A 14,642-nucleotide genomic window follows, 5' to 3' on the forward strand; every position below is an offset into this window, starting at 1 on the left:
GAATATGCAGTGTTTAAATTAAATGTAGGGAATGGGAAGCATGTTGCAGCTAAACTGTACATCTGTAATGTTTTGCCGTTCAAAAATGTATCTGCACTCATTTCAGGGTTTTCTTTTTTTAAGGAAGGAATTTGTTTCAGGCTCTGGCCTGTACATAGTAGAACATGACACAGGCAATGTAGACAAATGTCCTAGCTGCTTTAAAATTAATTGATGTGAAAATTGAACTATTAAACCAACATTGACATAAGTATTCTGGGCCTTATCCTGAGAGGGCAGAGTGTGCACAAGTCCTGTTGACTTTATTTTTAGGTGAGGCCAATTAAACTGATTTAGTACTAGTACAATGCTATTAAAATATAACGAAATGAACTAAATGTATTAAATGGGGTTGAATTCAGTGTTAACATCCTTGCCATGTTTGTATTTTGCAGGGTGTATTTGAGAAGATTTTTTCTCTTTGGCCATTGTCCACGTGTTTTGAGCTGAATGGAAATGTCTATGAATGGTGGTTTAGGTGGAAGCTAGACCGCTATGTATGTAATCCTTTCATAAATTAATTGTGGTCTTGTGTTTTAAGAAGTATTCCTGAACATATTTTAACTTTTATAATCTACTTCTCCCTCTTCCTGTGGAAAAAATAAATTTGAAGTTCCAGGCAATGGTTTGTTGTAGGGCCAGGGAGCATCCACTTTTACTTCAAGTATTTGTCAAAGCCATGCAGAAAAGATGGAAGCTGACTTGTTTATATGCTGAGCCTATAAAATATCCATACTCAGAGCTCTGCATATTCTGTCTTGTCCCAGACTTAAATTTTGCTGGGAGACAACTGACTTCTTTGGCACTTCAAGGCTAAATTCTGCCGGAAATTGAAATTGTAAATGGTAAATCTTTTTTTAAAAACCTAAAGGAACCTCGAAAGAAACTTTAAATTATATAAACAATATAATTTATAAATTAATGACATTTCCATGGGATCAAGTATCAGAGGGCTAGCCATGTTAGTCTGGATCTGTAAAAAGAAACAGAGTCCTGTGGCACCTTATAGACTAACAAATTTATTGGAGCATAGGCTTTCGTGGGTGAATACCCACTGCATCAGACACACAAAAGCTCATGCTCCAATACATTTGTTAGTCTATAAGGTGCCACAGGACTCTTTGTTGCCATTTCCATGGGAGTGTTCCATTTGAATATTCTGTGCTGCTAAAATCAAAAGGTCTTGATCTAGAATTTATTTCACCTTTTATGTAGAGATGCTATTTTTATCTTATTGTTTATAAATATATTTTAAATACTGTGTTTTAAAATAGCTTTTCGAGAAGGCATTCTTCTTCCCCCACAGTGTGGTGTGCTGGCAGAGAGAGAGAAATTTCTGCCTGTTCTCTCCTGTATCTTGTTTGAGTAGTGGAAGGATGGGAGACCAGATCATATTTTTCCTCTGACCTCTTCCGGAAGGCATTGTCTAGCCTGCTGTGGTTGGGTGCAGCAATCTTCCAATTCTTCTTTCCGCTCCCCGTTGTGGATGGTCTGCGACCAATCAAAAGCACACCTTCTCCCCTGCTGCCAATCTTAATAACTGCTTACATTTTTTGCATGCCCTTTGGAGAGCTGTATACTTAACAAAACTCCAAATCCCACAAATGTTGCAGTTTGTGAAGCATACCTTGCATTCTGGGGAGGTGCTAAAGTGCCAGAACACCAAAAAATGTAAAACAGGCAGCGGTGGCAGCACTCTGAAACACAGCCTGATGTTAATGGAGGAGTTTGGAGTAACATCCTAGACCAAGTATCTTAAGAACCCTGTTACCTTGGTGTTTTTACCTGTGTTATTAAATACCATGAGTGAGTAGTTACCCTGTTTTTCTTTTGCAGGTAGTCTTTCATGGGATGATGTTCGCTTTTATTTATCTGGCATTACAAAAACGTCAGGTGCTTTTGGAAGGGAAAGGAGATCCTCTCTTCTCCAACAAAATTTCAAATGTTTTACTATTTATTTCTGTAGTTTGCTTTTTGGTAAGTCCACAATATGAACTGAAATTTTGTAAATTTAAAACAGTCATCCTGAGGATGGTCAGCTTTCTGGAGAAGTTCCTGTGTAGCAATGAGTGGACATTTCATAAGAGATGGTCTTGCAGAAGTTTATTTCAGCTATATTTTATAAATAGCTATTACCCATCCTAAACCTTCAATGGACTCTTGTTTGTTTGTTTTTTAAAGTCTATTGTAGATTTAAATATTACAGCTTCTCCAGTTGATTATCTTGGATGATCTTAGTAAGAATAGAGTGGTAGATGACCTGTATAAACAGTCAAGAAATGACCTAATGTCTAAGTGTGATTAACAAAATTGTCAGCAGTGGGGTTTTTTGTATTTTCGAGTACAAATGATTATTGCATTCATCAGCTGCAAAACCGTGTTTAAGAAATGCATAACTAACTAGAAAGTGTAAAAAATTGACTCCTTTGTCCCCACACCACACTGCTGCTGTTTTAACATATTTTAAAATGTTTTATCCCATTGTAACATTTTAAAATCTCTTAAGCACAGTCATCAAACAGACTGATATGTGTATTTATATCTTGTAGACCTACTCTATCTGGGCTAGTAGCTGTAAAAACAAAACAGAGTGCAATGAACTGCATCCTTCTGTTTCTGTAGTGCAGGTAATTATGCTCCTTTTCTTTAGTGCCAGAATCTAGATTCTATTAAAAAAAATATATATATAGTATGTCTCTGATGTCTTAGCACATAACATTAGTTGATTAACATTATTTTCGTGTATGAATGTGAAAAAAGACTTGTTACATTGCTGGTTATTTTTCTTTGACCTGTGTAATATAAAGTTTAAAATTTAGCATTTTATTTACATATTGTGACACCACATTTTCATTCTGTTCTGTGTATAAATGTAAGAGTGTAGCTATATCAGTATGTGTGTACAATTTAGATGTGTGTGTGTATACACACACATATATGCACCTCATATATATCCTCTTGTAAAAGAAATATAGATATCTTTATACATAAAAATTAAAATACGCATTCATGGCCGTACACTGTACTTGAATACTAATTCATATACAGTAGAATCTCAGAGTTACAAACTGATGAGGCAACCCCACACCTCATTTGGAACCAGAAATACACAATCAGGCAGCAGCAGAGACCGAAAGAAAATAAACGCAAATATAATACAGTACTGTGTTAAATGTAAATTACTAAAAGGTGGGAGGGGTAGCATTTTTCTTCTGCATAGTAAAGTTTCAAAGCTGTATTAAGTCAATGTTTAGTTCTAAACTTTTGAAAGAACAATCATAACATTTTGTTCAAAGTTCAAACAACCTCCATTCCTGAGGTGTTCATACTCTGAGGTTCTACTGCATATAGTGTAGCGCTGATCCTGCAAACATTTATGCACATGCTTATATTACGTATATACTGTATGTATTTTTAAGTTTTTAATATGTACATATATAGCAAAAATATTTGATTACATTAATTTTCCTACTTAGTTATAATGCATAATCTCTTTTTAGATTTTAGCTTTCATCCTCATCAGGAACATTCCTGGATATGCCCGTTCTGTATACAGTTCATTTTTTGCCTGGTTTGGCAGAATTTCTTTAGAGGTAAGTAGAGTGATCACAAATGCAATAATAGGGTGTTTCATTTTAGGAATCTATAAATGATGGGTTTATAATGTACATTGTAGTGTAACTGAATAAATAGTAAAAACATATCAAAGCAAATGAACCAAAAATATCCAACTGTGGCTGTTGATATTCTTAATTGAGAGAGACAAGATGAATGAGGTAATATCTCTTAGTGGATTGGCTTCTGTTGGTGGAAGAGACAAATTTTTGAGCTTCATAGAGCTCTTCTTCAGGTCTGGCAAAGGTAACCAGAGTATCACAGGTAAATACTAGGGACACATTGCTAAGTGTAAGCATTTAACACAGGCCTGCACAACTCGTAAAGCGGCGAGGGCCACATTACTCCAAAAAAAAACAGCTGAGGGCCAAAACCCCCCGGCCCCGCGGAAACACCCTCCCCCCCCCAGCCCAGCGGAAATACTCTGCCCCAGCACCACCCCGCCCTGCAGAAACACACCCTCCTTTCCCAGTGCCACTCCACCAAAACAGCTGTGGGCCAAAAAGGAAGGTTGGGGGTGGGGAGGTGATACTTGATTTTAAATCAACCAGGGGCGCCCAGCTGAAGAGCTGGCTGGGAGCCCTCAGGGTCAAATTAAAGGGCCCGGGGCTCCGGCGGCTGCGGGAACCCGGAGCTTTGTGGGGCTAGGGCAGGGATTTAAAGGGCCCAGAGCTCCTGCTGCTGAGGGGAGCCCATGCCCTTTAAATCCCAGCCCCAGCGCATCCGCTGGAGCTGCCACCGGAATTAAAAGGGCTCTGGGCTGCCCATGGCGGCGGGGAGCCCTGAGCCCTTTAAATCTCAGCCGTGGCCGAGAATCTCTGCAGGCAGCTCAGAGCCCTTTGAATCCCGGCCATGGCTGAGATTTAAAGGGCTCTGGGCTCCCCATGGCTGTGGGCTGCCCAGAGCCTTTGAATCCCATCTGCAGCTGGCAGGGCCGGCTTTAGGAAGTGCGGGGCCCAATTCGAACATTTTCAGCGGGGCCCCGGCAGGGATGACTGAAAAAAAAAAACACATGTAAAAAAAAACCCTTTCATTTCCTAGCAACCGGTTCCCTATAAAAAGTTCTGCCACAGTATGTATCTTTTGTACCAGTAGGGTTACCATATGTCCGTATTTTCCTCCTGGATGGTGATTTAAGTCCAAAAAGCCTGACATGTCCAGAAAAGTACAGATGTATGTTAACCCTACCTAAAGTTCTTTTTTAAAAAGATGTGTCTGAACTAGAAATGAGCTCCGCCACTCCCTGAGGGTGTGCTAGGGTGCACGTGTGGGTCCCAGCTGCTCCCTGCCCACCTCATTGAAGCAGGTGTGCAGGGTTACTTCCCTGGGAACTACAGGGCACCAGTGCACATGGGGCTGGCTGGAGGTCGGGGGGAGGTGGCTGGAGGTAGGGTCTTGCTGCAGGCTGGACAAGGGGTGTGGGGCAGGCTGGAGACGACGTGTGGGATGGGTTGGCTGGCTTCAGGCAGGGCCACGGGGGGTGCGGCATGGGTTGGCAGGGCTGGAGACAAAGGAGTGCAGGACTGGCTGGCTTCAGGCAGGGGGGTGCGGCAGGGGTTGGCTGGAGACAGGGAAAGGGGTGCAGGGTTGACTGGAGACGGGTTGGTGCAGGGCTGAAGGCAAGGCAGGGGGTGAGGGGCTGGCTGCGGGCAGCAGGTGCAGGGCTGGCTGCAGACAGGAACTGGTGCAGGCAGGGCAGGAGGTGCGGCAGGGGTTGGCTGCGGGCAACTGGTGCAGGTACAGGGGGTACAGCTCATCCTGTATGGTGAGTGCCCCCTCCTCCTGCCTCCCTCACCAGGGTAGCAGTAGCAGCCCGTGGCTCAGGAGCTGTTTAAAGGGCCTGGGGCTCCCCTGCTTCCACTGCCCCAGCCCTGTAAATAGCTGCAGGAGCCCTAGGGAAGTGGTGGGGCTCCGGGGGCTATTTAAAGGACCAGGGTAGCAAAGGCATCTGGAGAACCCCCCCACCCCAGGGCTCGGGGGGCTATTTAAAGAGCCCGCGGCTCCCCTGCTTCTACCTCCCCAGCCCTTTAAATAGCCGAGGGAGCCCTGGGGAAGCGGTGTGGCTTCAGCGGCTATTTAAGGACCGGGGCGGCAGAGGCAGCTGGAGCCCCAGCCCTTTAAATAGCCCCCAGAGCCCCCCGCTAGCCCAAGGCTCTGGGGGTATTTAAAGGGCCTGGGGCTCCCCTTCTTCTACCACCTAGCCCTTTAAATAGCCACGGGAACCCTGGGGAAGTGGTGGGGCTCCGGTGGCTATTTAAAGGGCCTGGGCGGTAGAAGCGACGGGAACCCCGGACTTTTTAAATAGTCCCCAGAGCCCCACAGCCCTTCCCCAGGGCTCCAGCAGTGGTGCTCTGGTGGCAATTTAAAGGGCCTGGGAGTCACAGGCCTTTTAAATTGCCCCCTGGGGAAGCTGGGCCACCCTGCTACAGCGCACTGGCTTTTGCCGGTACACCGTACTGGGGCTTGGGCATGTGGCCCTCTTAGGGGTGGGCTGATTCAGGGGAATTGGATGAATTGGCCGAAAGCCGGCCCTGGCGGCTGAGATTTAAAGGGCTCTGGGCTCTCTGTGGTGCGGGCAGCCCAGAGCCCTTTGAATCCTGGCTGCGGCTGAGATTTAAAGAGCTCTGAGCTCCCCGCCGCTGCGGGAAGCCCAGAGCCCTATGAATCCCGGCCGCGGCTGAGATTTAAATGGCTCAGGGCTCCCCACTGCTGCGGGCAGCCCAGAGCCTTTTGAATCCTGACCGCGGCTGAGATTTAAAGAGGTCTGAGCTCCCTGCCACTGCAAGCAGCCCAGAGCCCTTTGAATCCCGGCCGCGGCTGGGATTTAAAGGACTCTGGACTCCCTGCGGCTGTGGGCAGCTCAGAGCCTTTTGAATCCCGGCCGCAGCTGAGATTTTAAGAGCTCTGAGCTCTCCGCCACTGGGGGCAGCTCAGAGCCTTTTGAATCCCGCCGCGGGCCGTATGTTGTGCAGGCCTGATTTAACATGTTGCAAGAAACCACTTACAATGAAGTGGGCAGTCAATACCTCAGTCATACGTCAAAGGAGGGTTGTAGGTTACAAATTGTTGTAATGAGCCATAAACCAGTGTCTCTGAGACTATGATTTTTAGGGCTTGTCTACACTGGCACTTTACAGTGCTGCAACTTTCTCGCTTAAGGGGGTGAAAAACCACCCCCCTGAGCACTGCAAGTTTCAGCGCTGTAGCATGCCAGTATAGATAGTGCACCAGCATTAGGAGAAATGCTCCTCATGGAGGTGGGTTATTTTAGAGCCCTGGGAGAACTCTCAGCGGTATGCTACGACTCGTGGAAGGACTATAATGTTGCCAGTGAAGACGTGCCCTTAAATTCAGAGTTACGAATATAAGTTCCCAACAATTTGTAACCTACTAACAATCCCATGTCCTATGACTGCAGAGGTGTTAATTGCCCACTTCATTTTGAGTGGTTTCTTACATCATGTTTTAACCCTTTATGCTTAATAATCTGTCCCACCTTATATTTAGTTGATACTCATAAGAACATAAGAATGGCCTTACCACGTCAGACCAATGGTCCGTCTAGCCCACTATCCTGTCTTCCGACAGTGGCCAGTGCCAGATGCTTCAGAGAGAATGAACAGAACAGGATGTTTGAGTGATCCATTCCCTGTCATCCAGTCCCAGCTTTTGACAGTCAGAGGTTTAGGAATATCCAAAGCATGTGATTACATCCCTGATCATCTTGGCTAATAGCCATTCCTGGACCTATCCTCCATGGTCTTATCTAATCCCTTTTTTAGCTCAGTTATGCTTCTGGCCTTCACAGTATTCTTTGGCAACAAGTTCTACAGATTGACTGACTGTAAGAAGTATTTCATTTGTTGTAAATCTGCTGCCAATTAATTTCATTGGATGACCCCTGGTTCTTGTGTTATGTGAAGGGGTAAAACACTTATTTATTCAGTTTCTCTAAACCATTCATGATTTTATAGCCCTCTATCATATCTCCCCTTAGTTATCGCTTTCTAAGATGAACAGTCCCAGTCTTCTTAATCTCTCCTCATATGGAAGCTGTTTCATACCCTTAATCATTTTGGTTGCCCTTCACTGTACTTTTTCCAACCAGAACTGAATGCAGTATTCAAGGTGTGGGTATTCCAGGGATTTATATAGTGGCATTGTGATATGGCGTATCTTACTTTCTATCTCTCTTAATGGTACCTAACATTTGCTTAGCTTTTTACGGCCATTGCACATTGAGCAGATATTTTCAGAGAATTATCCAAAGAGACTCAAGATCTCTTTTGAGTAGTAACAGCTAATTTAGATTCCATCATTTTGTATGCACAGTTGGGATTATGTTCTCCAGTGTGCAGTACTTTGCATTTATCAACACTGAATTTCATTTGCCATTATGTTGCCCGGTCACCTAGTTGGGTGAGATTGCTTTGTAGCTCTTCGCAGTCTGCTTTGGCCTTACCTATCTTAAGATATTTTGTATCATCTGGAAACTTTGCAACTTCACTGTTTACCCCTTTAACAGGAGTAAGCCCTGAATCAGCTAATGTAGTAGTAATGATTATATTCTTATTTATATTTAAATTTGTAAACTGAATCTCTTTACCTTCTAGCTGTTCATCTGCCAATACCACATCTGGCTGGCAGCAGATACAAAGGGGATCTTGGTGCTCATTCCTGGAAATCCAATGCTCAACATAATTGTCAGCACTTTTATATTTGTGTGTGTGGCACATGAAATTTCTCAGATCACTAACGATCTAGCACAGATGGTTGTTCCTAAAGATAATGCGACTCTGCTTAGAAGGCTGCTATGTATATCTGGGTTTTTTTCTGGACTCCTCTTTTTGGCAGCAATTCAAGATCAATCAAGGCATTAACTTCAAGAAGTCCTTAAAACTTACTTCAGGCTTACTCTTGCCTGCCTGAAGAAAAATATTTAACTGGAAATACAAAAAACTTGTACAGTGCTCAGCAGCAGCAGGACATCTAAATGAAGTCTATTGAATGTGTATATAATGGAAATGTACATATTTTGTGTGGAAATATCCTTCTCAAAGGAACCTGAGAAACAAGAATGCACTGTACAGAATTGCATGTGGAAAAACAAGTCTTTTTTTCTACTGGATATATATTTCTGTTTACATATCTGTTTAAATGTAACATGAAGAAGAGAAATGGGTGGCTTGCCAGCATAATTTGGAAATTACTGAATTAACTTTACCTTGATACACCTAACTCGTGGATATTTACTAGCATACTGCAGTATACAAGAGACATGCTTTAATTGTTCTCCTCAAGAAACTTTTTGTAACAACAAAGCAGACCTGATGTATGATCTTTAGCTAATGGTCATTTTTTGCTAATTTTAAAATGAAGTTATCTTACTGGTAATCAGGGTCATTTTTCTAAACTAAGTGTTAACTCATTGTTTAGGGATCAGTATTTTGGGTGTAGCTAGTATGTAGTATATGAAACCCTTTATGCATTGAACAAACCCCCTCAATTTAAAGTGATTCCATTTATCATTCTAGCCAGGTTTACACAATACTTCATAGGTGTTTTATATTTTTTTTTTCCCCTGAAGGCAGTTTCAGGAAATATATTTCAGTTCTGGAAATGTGGGATTTGTTAAGAATGCATAAGTAATTTTATTTTGAATTTTCTACAAGTATGTTTGGTTTTTCATCAGCATTTTCCAATTATTGCTCTGTAATTCACAATATTAATACAGCCTCACTGAAAAAACAATGATAAGCAATATTTCAGCTGAATATTGAAAAGTTGGGGGAATTACCACGCTCTTCCAGTCATACATCTGCTGTATTCAGATCTTACAGAGAAGGGCATAGCAGGGGCACAACAACCTCAGAACCCCCAGATTGTGCGTGACTTGAAGGTATGGAAAGCAAGCCTACATGGGAAAGATTGGTTGACTAGCAGTCTGGCCAGCTACAGACAATGGGTCCCATTTTTAAATAACAATGAAATAAAGTTGAGGTTCATTGTTCAGAAGAGCCAATTCTTCCTTCCTATTTAGCAGTATCTTTCCTTTGTTGCTGTGATTCAAACTCAGAATCAGAGGCTCTTTCTTTATCATGTAACCTTCTTTTGCATACAGCATAGAACTGAAAGAAATAGCACTTCAAATTAGAACTGGTAGGTTGTAATTTTAAATTCTGCAAATGCAGTGGAAGTACGGTGATACTTTGTTCTGTTGAACCATAACAGTCTTCACAGATTTCTGTGAGTTTGGCTTATGTAATGCTTGGAGGTTCATGTGCATCTTCGTCTCTCTTCCTATTGGACAGAGAATGAATACGACATTGTTTTCTCAGCATATGTGCAATTATATGTAATGATAAACTATATGAATCTTAATTTATACAGTAAGTGGTCTAATATTTATGTATTTTCTGATGTTATCTCAGTTGAACTGTGGAGTCCGAACTTGCAAAGCCACCTGTCTGTAGGAAAACTTTCCTGACAGTGAAAGAATAGCTGCAAAATTTTGTTCCGGTAAAGAAAAACATTTCTGTAAGAATGATGGAGCCAGTAATGAGAGGAAGATAGCAAGATAAAAGATAATACAGGTTTCAAGAATAAACTCTTAGTGCATTAATTCAACAACCTTGGGTATGTCAACTAGTTTTATTAACAAGCTTGAGGAAAGATACTCAACGTTTTCTCAGTTATGTTTTCTTTTGGACATTATTTCCAATGTTTGGAAAGTCATCCTTAGCCACTGATCAGTACATCTGATTTATTGAAATACATGGTATAGCTGAGCACTGTAGAGATAGTTGCTATGGACAGGATGTACAACCTACATCTCTGCTATTGTTAGAAGTAAGAAAAAGTGAGTTTGGGGGGGAATTTTTGGTTTTCTTCTTCACAAACTAAGTATTGTAGATATAATTTTTATTTATCTGTTGTACAGATTTGGTTAAAAATTATTTTTAATGTTTGAAATAGTGCACTTGTTTGCTATTCCTGTATGTGGGAGAAATATATTTTCTTTTAAGGTTATGTGAAAATATGAAGTAATTTAAACATTAAATAAATGTGCTGTGGGTGCTTATTTTTGTACTGTAAGGAGCATCAGTTACTCAGGGGTTCTTTGTTATATTTTTCTTATTGTTTAAGATCGATGGTAACTTATTAGTATGCCTAGCCAAAGTCAGAGGTTCAGGTTATAGGGCACCTCCAAAGTAATTCCCTAACCACTATTAATTCAGCTAATCCTTTTCTAAGGGAAAATGTTCACCCTCACAAACAGCAGAAGTAATAGGGCTGTGTATATGGTTACAAGGTGGGTGGAGAGAGAAGGAATCGTCCACAGCAAGCTGAAGTGTGACAGTGTGGCTGCTCCATTGTCACTACTGTAGCCTCAGGGATTCAGCAACCCTCACATGTGCAGGGGCCTAGCTAGGGTGCCAACTTTCTAATCATAGAAAACCAAACACCCTTGCCCTGCCCTGAGGCCTCATTCCTCACTCACTCCATCCCCTGTCGCTCTGCCACTTGCTCTCCCTCAGCCTCACTCACTCATTTTCAGCAGGCTGGGGCAGGGGGTAGGGGTGTGGAGTGGATGAGCGGGGCAAGAGGGGGCTCCAGTTGAAGCAGGAGATTGGGATGTGGGAGGTGGTACGGGCTCTGCACTGGGTGTGTGGGGTTCAAGGTGCGGGAAGGAGCTCTGGGTTGGGGTGTGGAGGGTATGCGTGGTGGGGGAGAGGGCTCAAGGCTGGGGCAGGAGGTGGGGAGGGGTGCAGGCTCTGGGTGGCGTTTACCTCAGGCGGCTCCCAGGAAGTGACTGGCATGTCCGTCCAGCTCCTAGACACAGGTATGGCCAGGGGGCTCTGCACAGCGTGCGCTGCCCCCACCTGCAGGCATGCCCCTGCAGCCCCCTTTGGTCATGGTTCCTGGCCATCATGAGCTGTGGAGCTGATGCTCAGGAAGGGGGCAGCGCGCAGAGCCCCCGTGGCTGCCCCTACGCTTAGGAGCTGGTGGGACATACCAGCTGCTTCTGGGAGCCATGCAGAGCCAGTCAGGGAGCCTGCCTGCACTGCCAATAGGACTTTTAACGGCCTAATCAGTGGTGCTGACTGGAGCGGCAAGGGTGTCTTTTCGACTGGGTGTTCCAGTCAAAAACTGGACTCCTGGCAACTTTAGGCCTAACTGATGAATTGGTGTAAATCCACTAGGGCCACCCCCAAAATCTCCTTCTATGACTGTACAAAAGAAACTCCAGCGGAGCATGGATCCAGAACACACGGGGGATGCAGGCCCCTTATCTCAGTTGCCAGCATTTCTCTTCCAAGTGTGTGGTAGTTTAGAAGCTAAAAACAGATGAAATGCAGATTGAAAGCATACAGGAATATTCTTCATATCAGGATGGCAGAGCCAGGCAACTCCTTCTGAAACTAATTGTATTAGAATGCTAACTTATTAGTATGCCTAGCCAAAGTCTATATCAGTAACTATATCAGTTAATTGCAATATCGACCAGGGCATCTCTTCCACTCAAAGAAAAAAACCCAGCAGGATCAGCTCAGTTTCTTTGAACCTATGACAAGCATCATTACCTTGTTTGAGATCCATTGCTGGCCATAGCAAGTACCATAGCACTGGAATCTGTGTAGGCATCATGACCCAATAAAAACAGTAACCAAAATCCTGTAGGTAAATTAAGTATTTACCTGCTGTATTTATTGCAGAAACTGATGTTTCATATATCTAAAAAAGACCCTTAAAACCCTCAGTTCATTTATGTTGCTGCACTTCAACTTTATTGTAATGATACAATCGAGTTTCAGTTCTTCCCTCTTGGATCTTAACCATATGGTCAAAATAGGGCTGTGAATTTACATGCTAACACTTAACTATCCCCAATATGGCGTTCAATTTCTATAATATAATTATTTTTATTTAGCTACAGTTTTCTGAGTCCATATTTCTAATCCATCTGTAATGTGTAAATAATGAAATATCGGGTTCATGTGAGATGGGATAAACTTGTCTAAAACTACGCTTTCTACGAAAAGGACAGTGAAGAGGTGTGCTGATACCAAACCATTAACATCATCAGACTCTTTTCAGACTATATACAGTTCATTTGTTATAGACTTGTCATTTGTGATCTTCAACTGACAACAGATATGTAATAATCTTGGGAATTCACTTAAATTTCCCAGTGCTATTATGTATAATTAGTGCTTTCTTGTTCCTATATCTAAATGTATTTTTTTTTATTTCAGTTGAACTGATAATATTCAACAATCAGTAGAAAAAAGCAACTTTCAGTATAGAAACAAAACAGACTAATTTCACAAGATATATTAATATATTTCAATTTAGTTTCATACCGAATTGGAAATTAGAAATTTCAAGTCATTAAATCTGTGCCATATAACAATTGTGTTGACACTTTATGTATTGAAAATTTGTCATAGAAGCCCATGTGCAGCTAGAAGTCCATTGACAGTCGTCCATATTATTGGAAAAGGAGTACATTGGTCAGCCATCAACTGATTTAACTAATTCAACCCAATCAACTTACCAGAGTCCTGGGGCAATAGGGAAGTGGTGACTGGGACAGGCAGAGAATGCCACAGGCAGTCCTTAGTCAAAACTCTACACATAGGTGGCCTTAGGGCAAAGTTTGTTTTCTGCAGAACAGCAGATTCAGAGATTATATCCTCCTGAGGTTACAGAAGCAGGCCTTTTTAGGCACAGCGCTGTTCTTCCCAATCCAGGGAAAAGGGGACTGAAAAGGAACCTTAAACACAACCTACCCTTTCAATATCTATCTGGCTACTGCTCCTGCCCAGTCACCCAACTTAGAAGTCAAAATAAAATAAAGATTCACAGGTTGCATGACCCAAATGTCAGTGTCAGAACTCTTTTTGATAATGACCAAAGACCAGAACAAAGAATAGCCTCTCTTGCCAAAACACTGAAGAGATATAATACATCATTCCTGCATTGAAATCAGACTGATGAATGCTGATGAATGCCACCCTGAGGTCATGGGAGCAGGCTACACCTACTACTGGAATGACAAGGACAAAAACAGTCAAGAGTAGGTTTCACCATACGGTCTGACATTGCTCACAGGCTTGACTCACTCTCCAAGGAGTCAATGATCGACTGTAGTGGGCCGAGTGGCCTCCTTCTGAGCAGGAGAGCAAGGGACCATTACACTCCCCTTGAAGGGTGGAGCCTAGATCACCCCACCCTCCTCACCAGAAGTACTGGGGCGTGGGTGGAAATATAACAGGCAGGCACTGCAGCACAGTTGGGGCAGAGCCTGCAGAGGAGGACGACAGTCCACCTGTTCTGCAGTGTCCCAGAGGGGAACCTACATCTGGCTATTCCCGATTCCCAGATGCTGATGAGGGCTGTCCTGGAGTGCTTGCTGCTGTGTACCCTGAGGAGCCAGAAGAAGCCTGGAGGCCACAAGTACCGAACTCTAGGGAGACAGGAAGTGGCCCAGGGACAGCCACGGAGCAGCCAGCTGCAGAGCCAGGTGTGGTTCAGTCAGCATGTTGTGGCTGGATCCCTGCCAACCTAGGGGCAGCCAATCCTGCCCTCCCAGGGCCCTTAGCTGGGATGTGGTGGAGTAGGGTGGGCCTGCATCCCCCTGCCACCGCACCCTGGGGTGGCTCACTCCCTACACTGTGCGTGGAAGTTCTAGCCCTGAAGGAGTCGTCTCCCTTACCAGCTCCTTCATAGACTGCTTTGCTTTGCTGGCTGCCTGAGCTCCACCCAGGCTAAAACCAGCCCTGAGACTGTTTTGTTGCTAGCCGCCTGACCCTCCTCAAACCCGGGCTCCCAGCTCAGTTATAGACTCTGTTTAAGGGCTGACAGCTTGAGCCGCCCAAACCCAGGCTAAAGCCTGCCTGTGACTATTGGTCACCCAGACCTATGTCCTGCAAACTCTGGTCCTGGCCAGACAGGACCGGACTGAGTGGCCTTCCTCCCGATGG

General features: G+C 43.6%; 1 protein-coding gene across 8 annotated transcripts in view; it reads left to right on the plus strand.

The window, feature by feature from the left end:
* The window catches only part of CASD1 (CAS1 domain containing 1), a 509,685-nt gene that overhangs the window by 45,447 nt on the left and 449,596 nt on the right, over nt 1-14,642 (plus strand). For 5 of the 8 annotated variants that reach the window (XR_007772766.1, XR_007772765.1, XM_050941706.1 and 2 more), the window contains exons 14-17: nt 435-536; nt 1,876-2,016; nt 2,589-2,666; nt 3,540-3,632. Coding sequence is in view for 6 of the 8 variants with exons in the window: in XM_050941706.1 (XP_050797663.1) it covers nt 435-536; nt 1,876-2,016; nt 2,589-2,666; nt 3,540-3,632 (414 nt within the window). In the remaining 2 variants the exon portion in view is untranslated. Of the gene's footprint in view, nt 1-434; nt 537-1,875; nt 2,017-2,588; nt 2,667-3,539; nt 3,633-8,267; nt 10,736-14,642 lie in introns of those variants that run through there. The other 3 variants (XM_050941703.1, XM_050941708.1, XM_050941704.1) reach the window with 2 other exon arrangements.

The sequence above is a fragment of the Gopherus flavomarginatus genome, chromosome 2, assembly GCF_025201925.1.
Source record: "Gopherus flavomarginatus isolate rGopFla2 chromosome 2, rGopFla2.mat.asm, whole genome shotgun sequence".
Taxonomy (NCBI): Eukaryota; Metazoa; Chordata; order Testudines; family Testudinidae; genus Gopherus; species Gopherus flavomarginatus.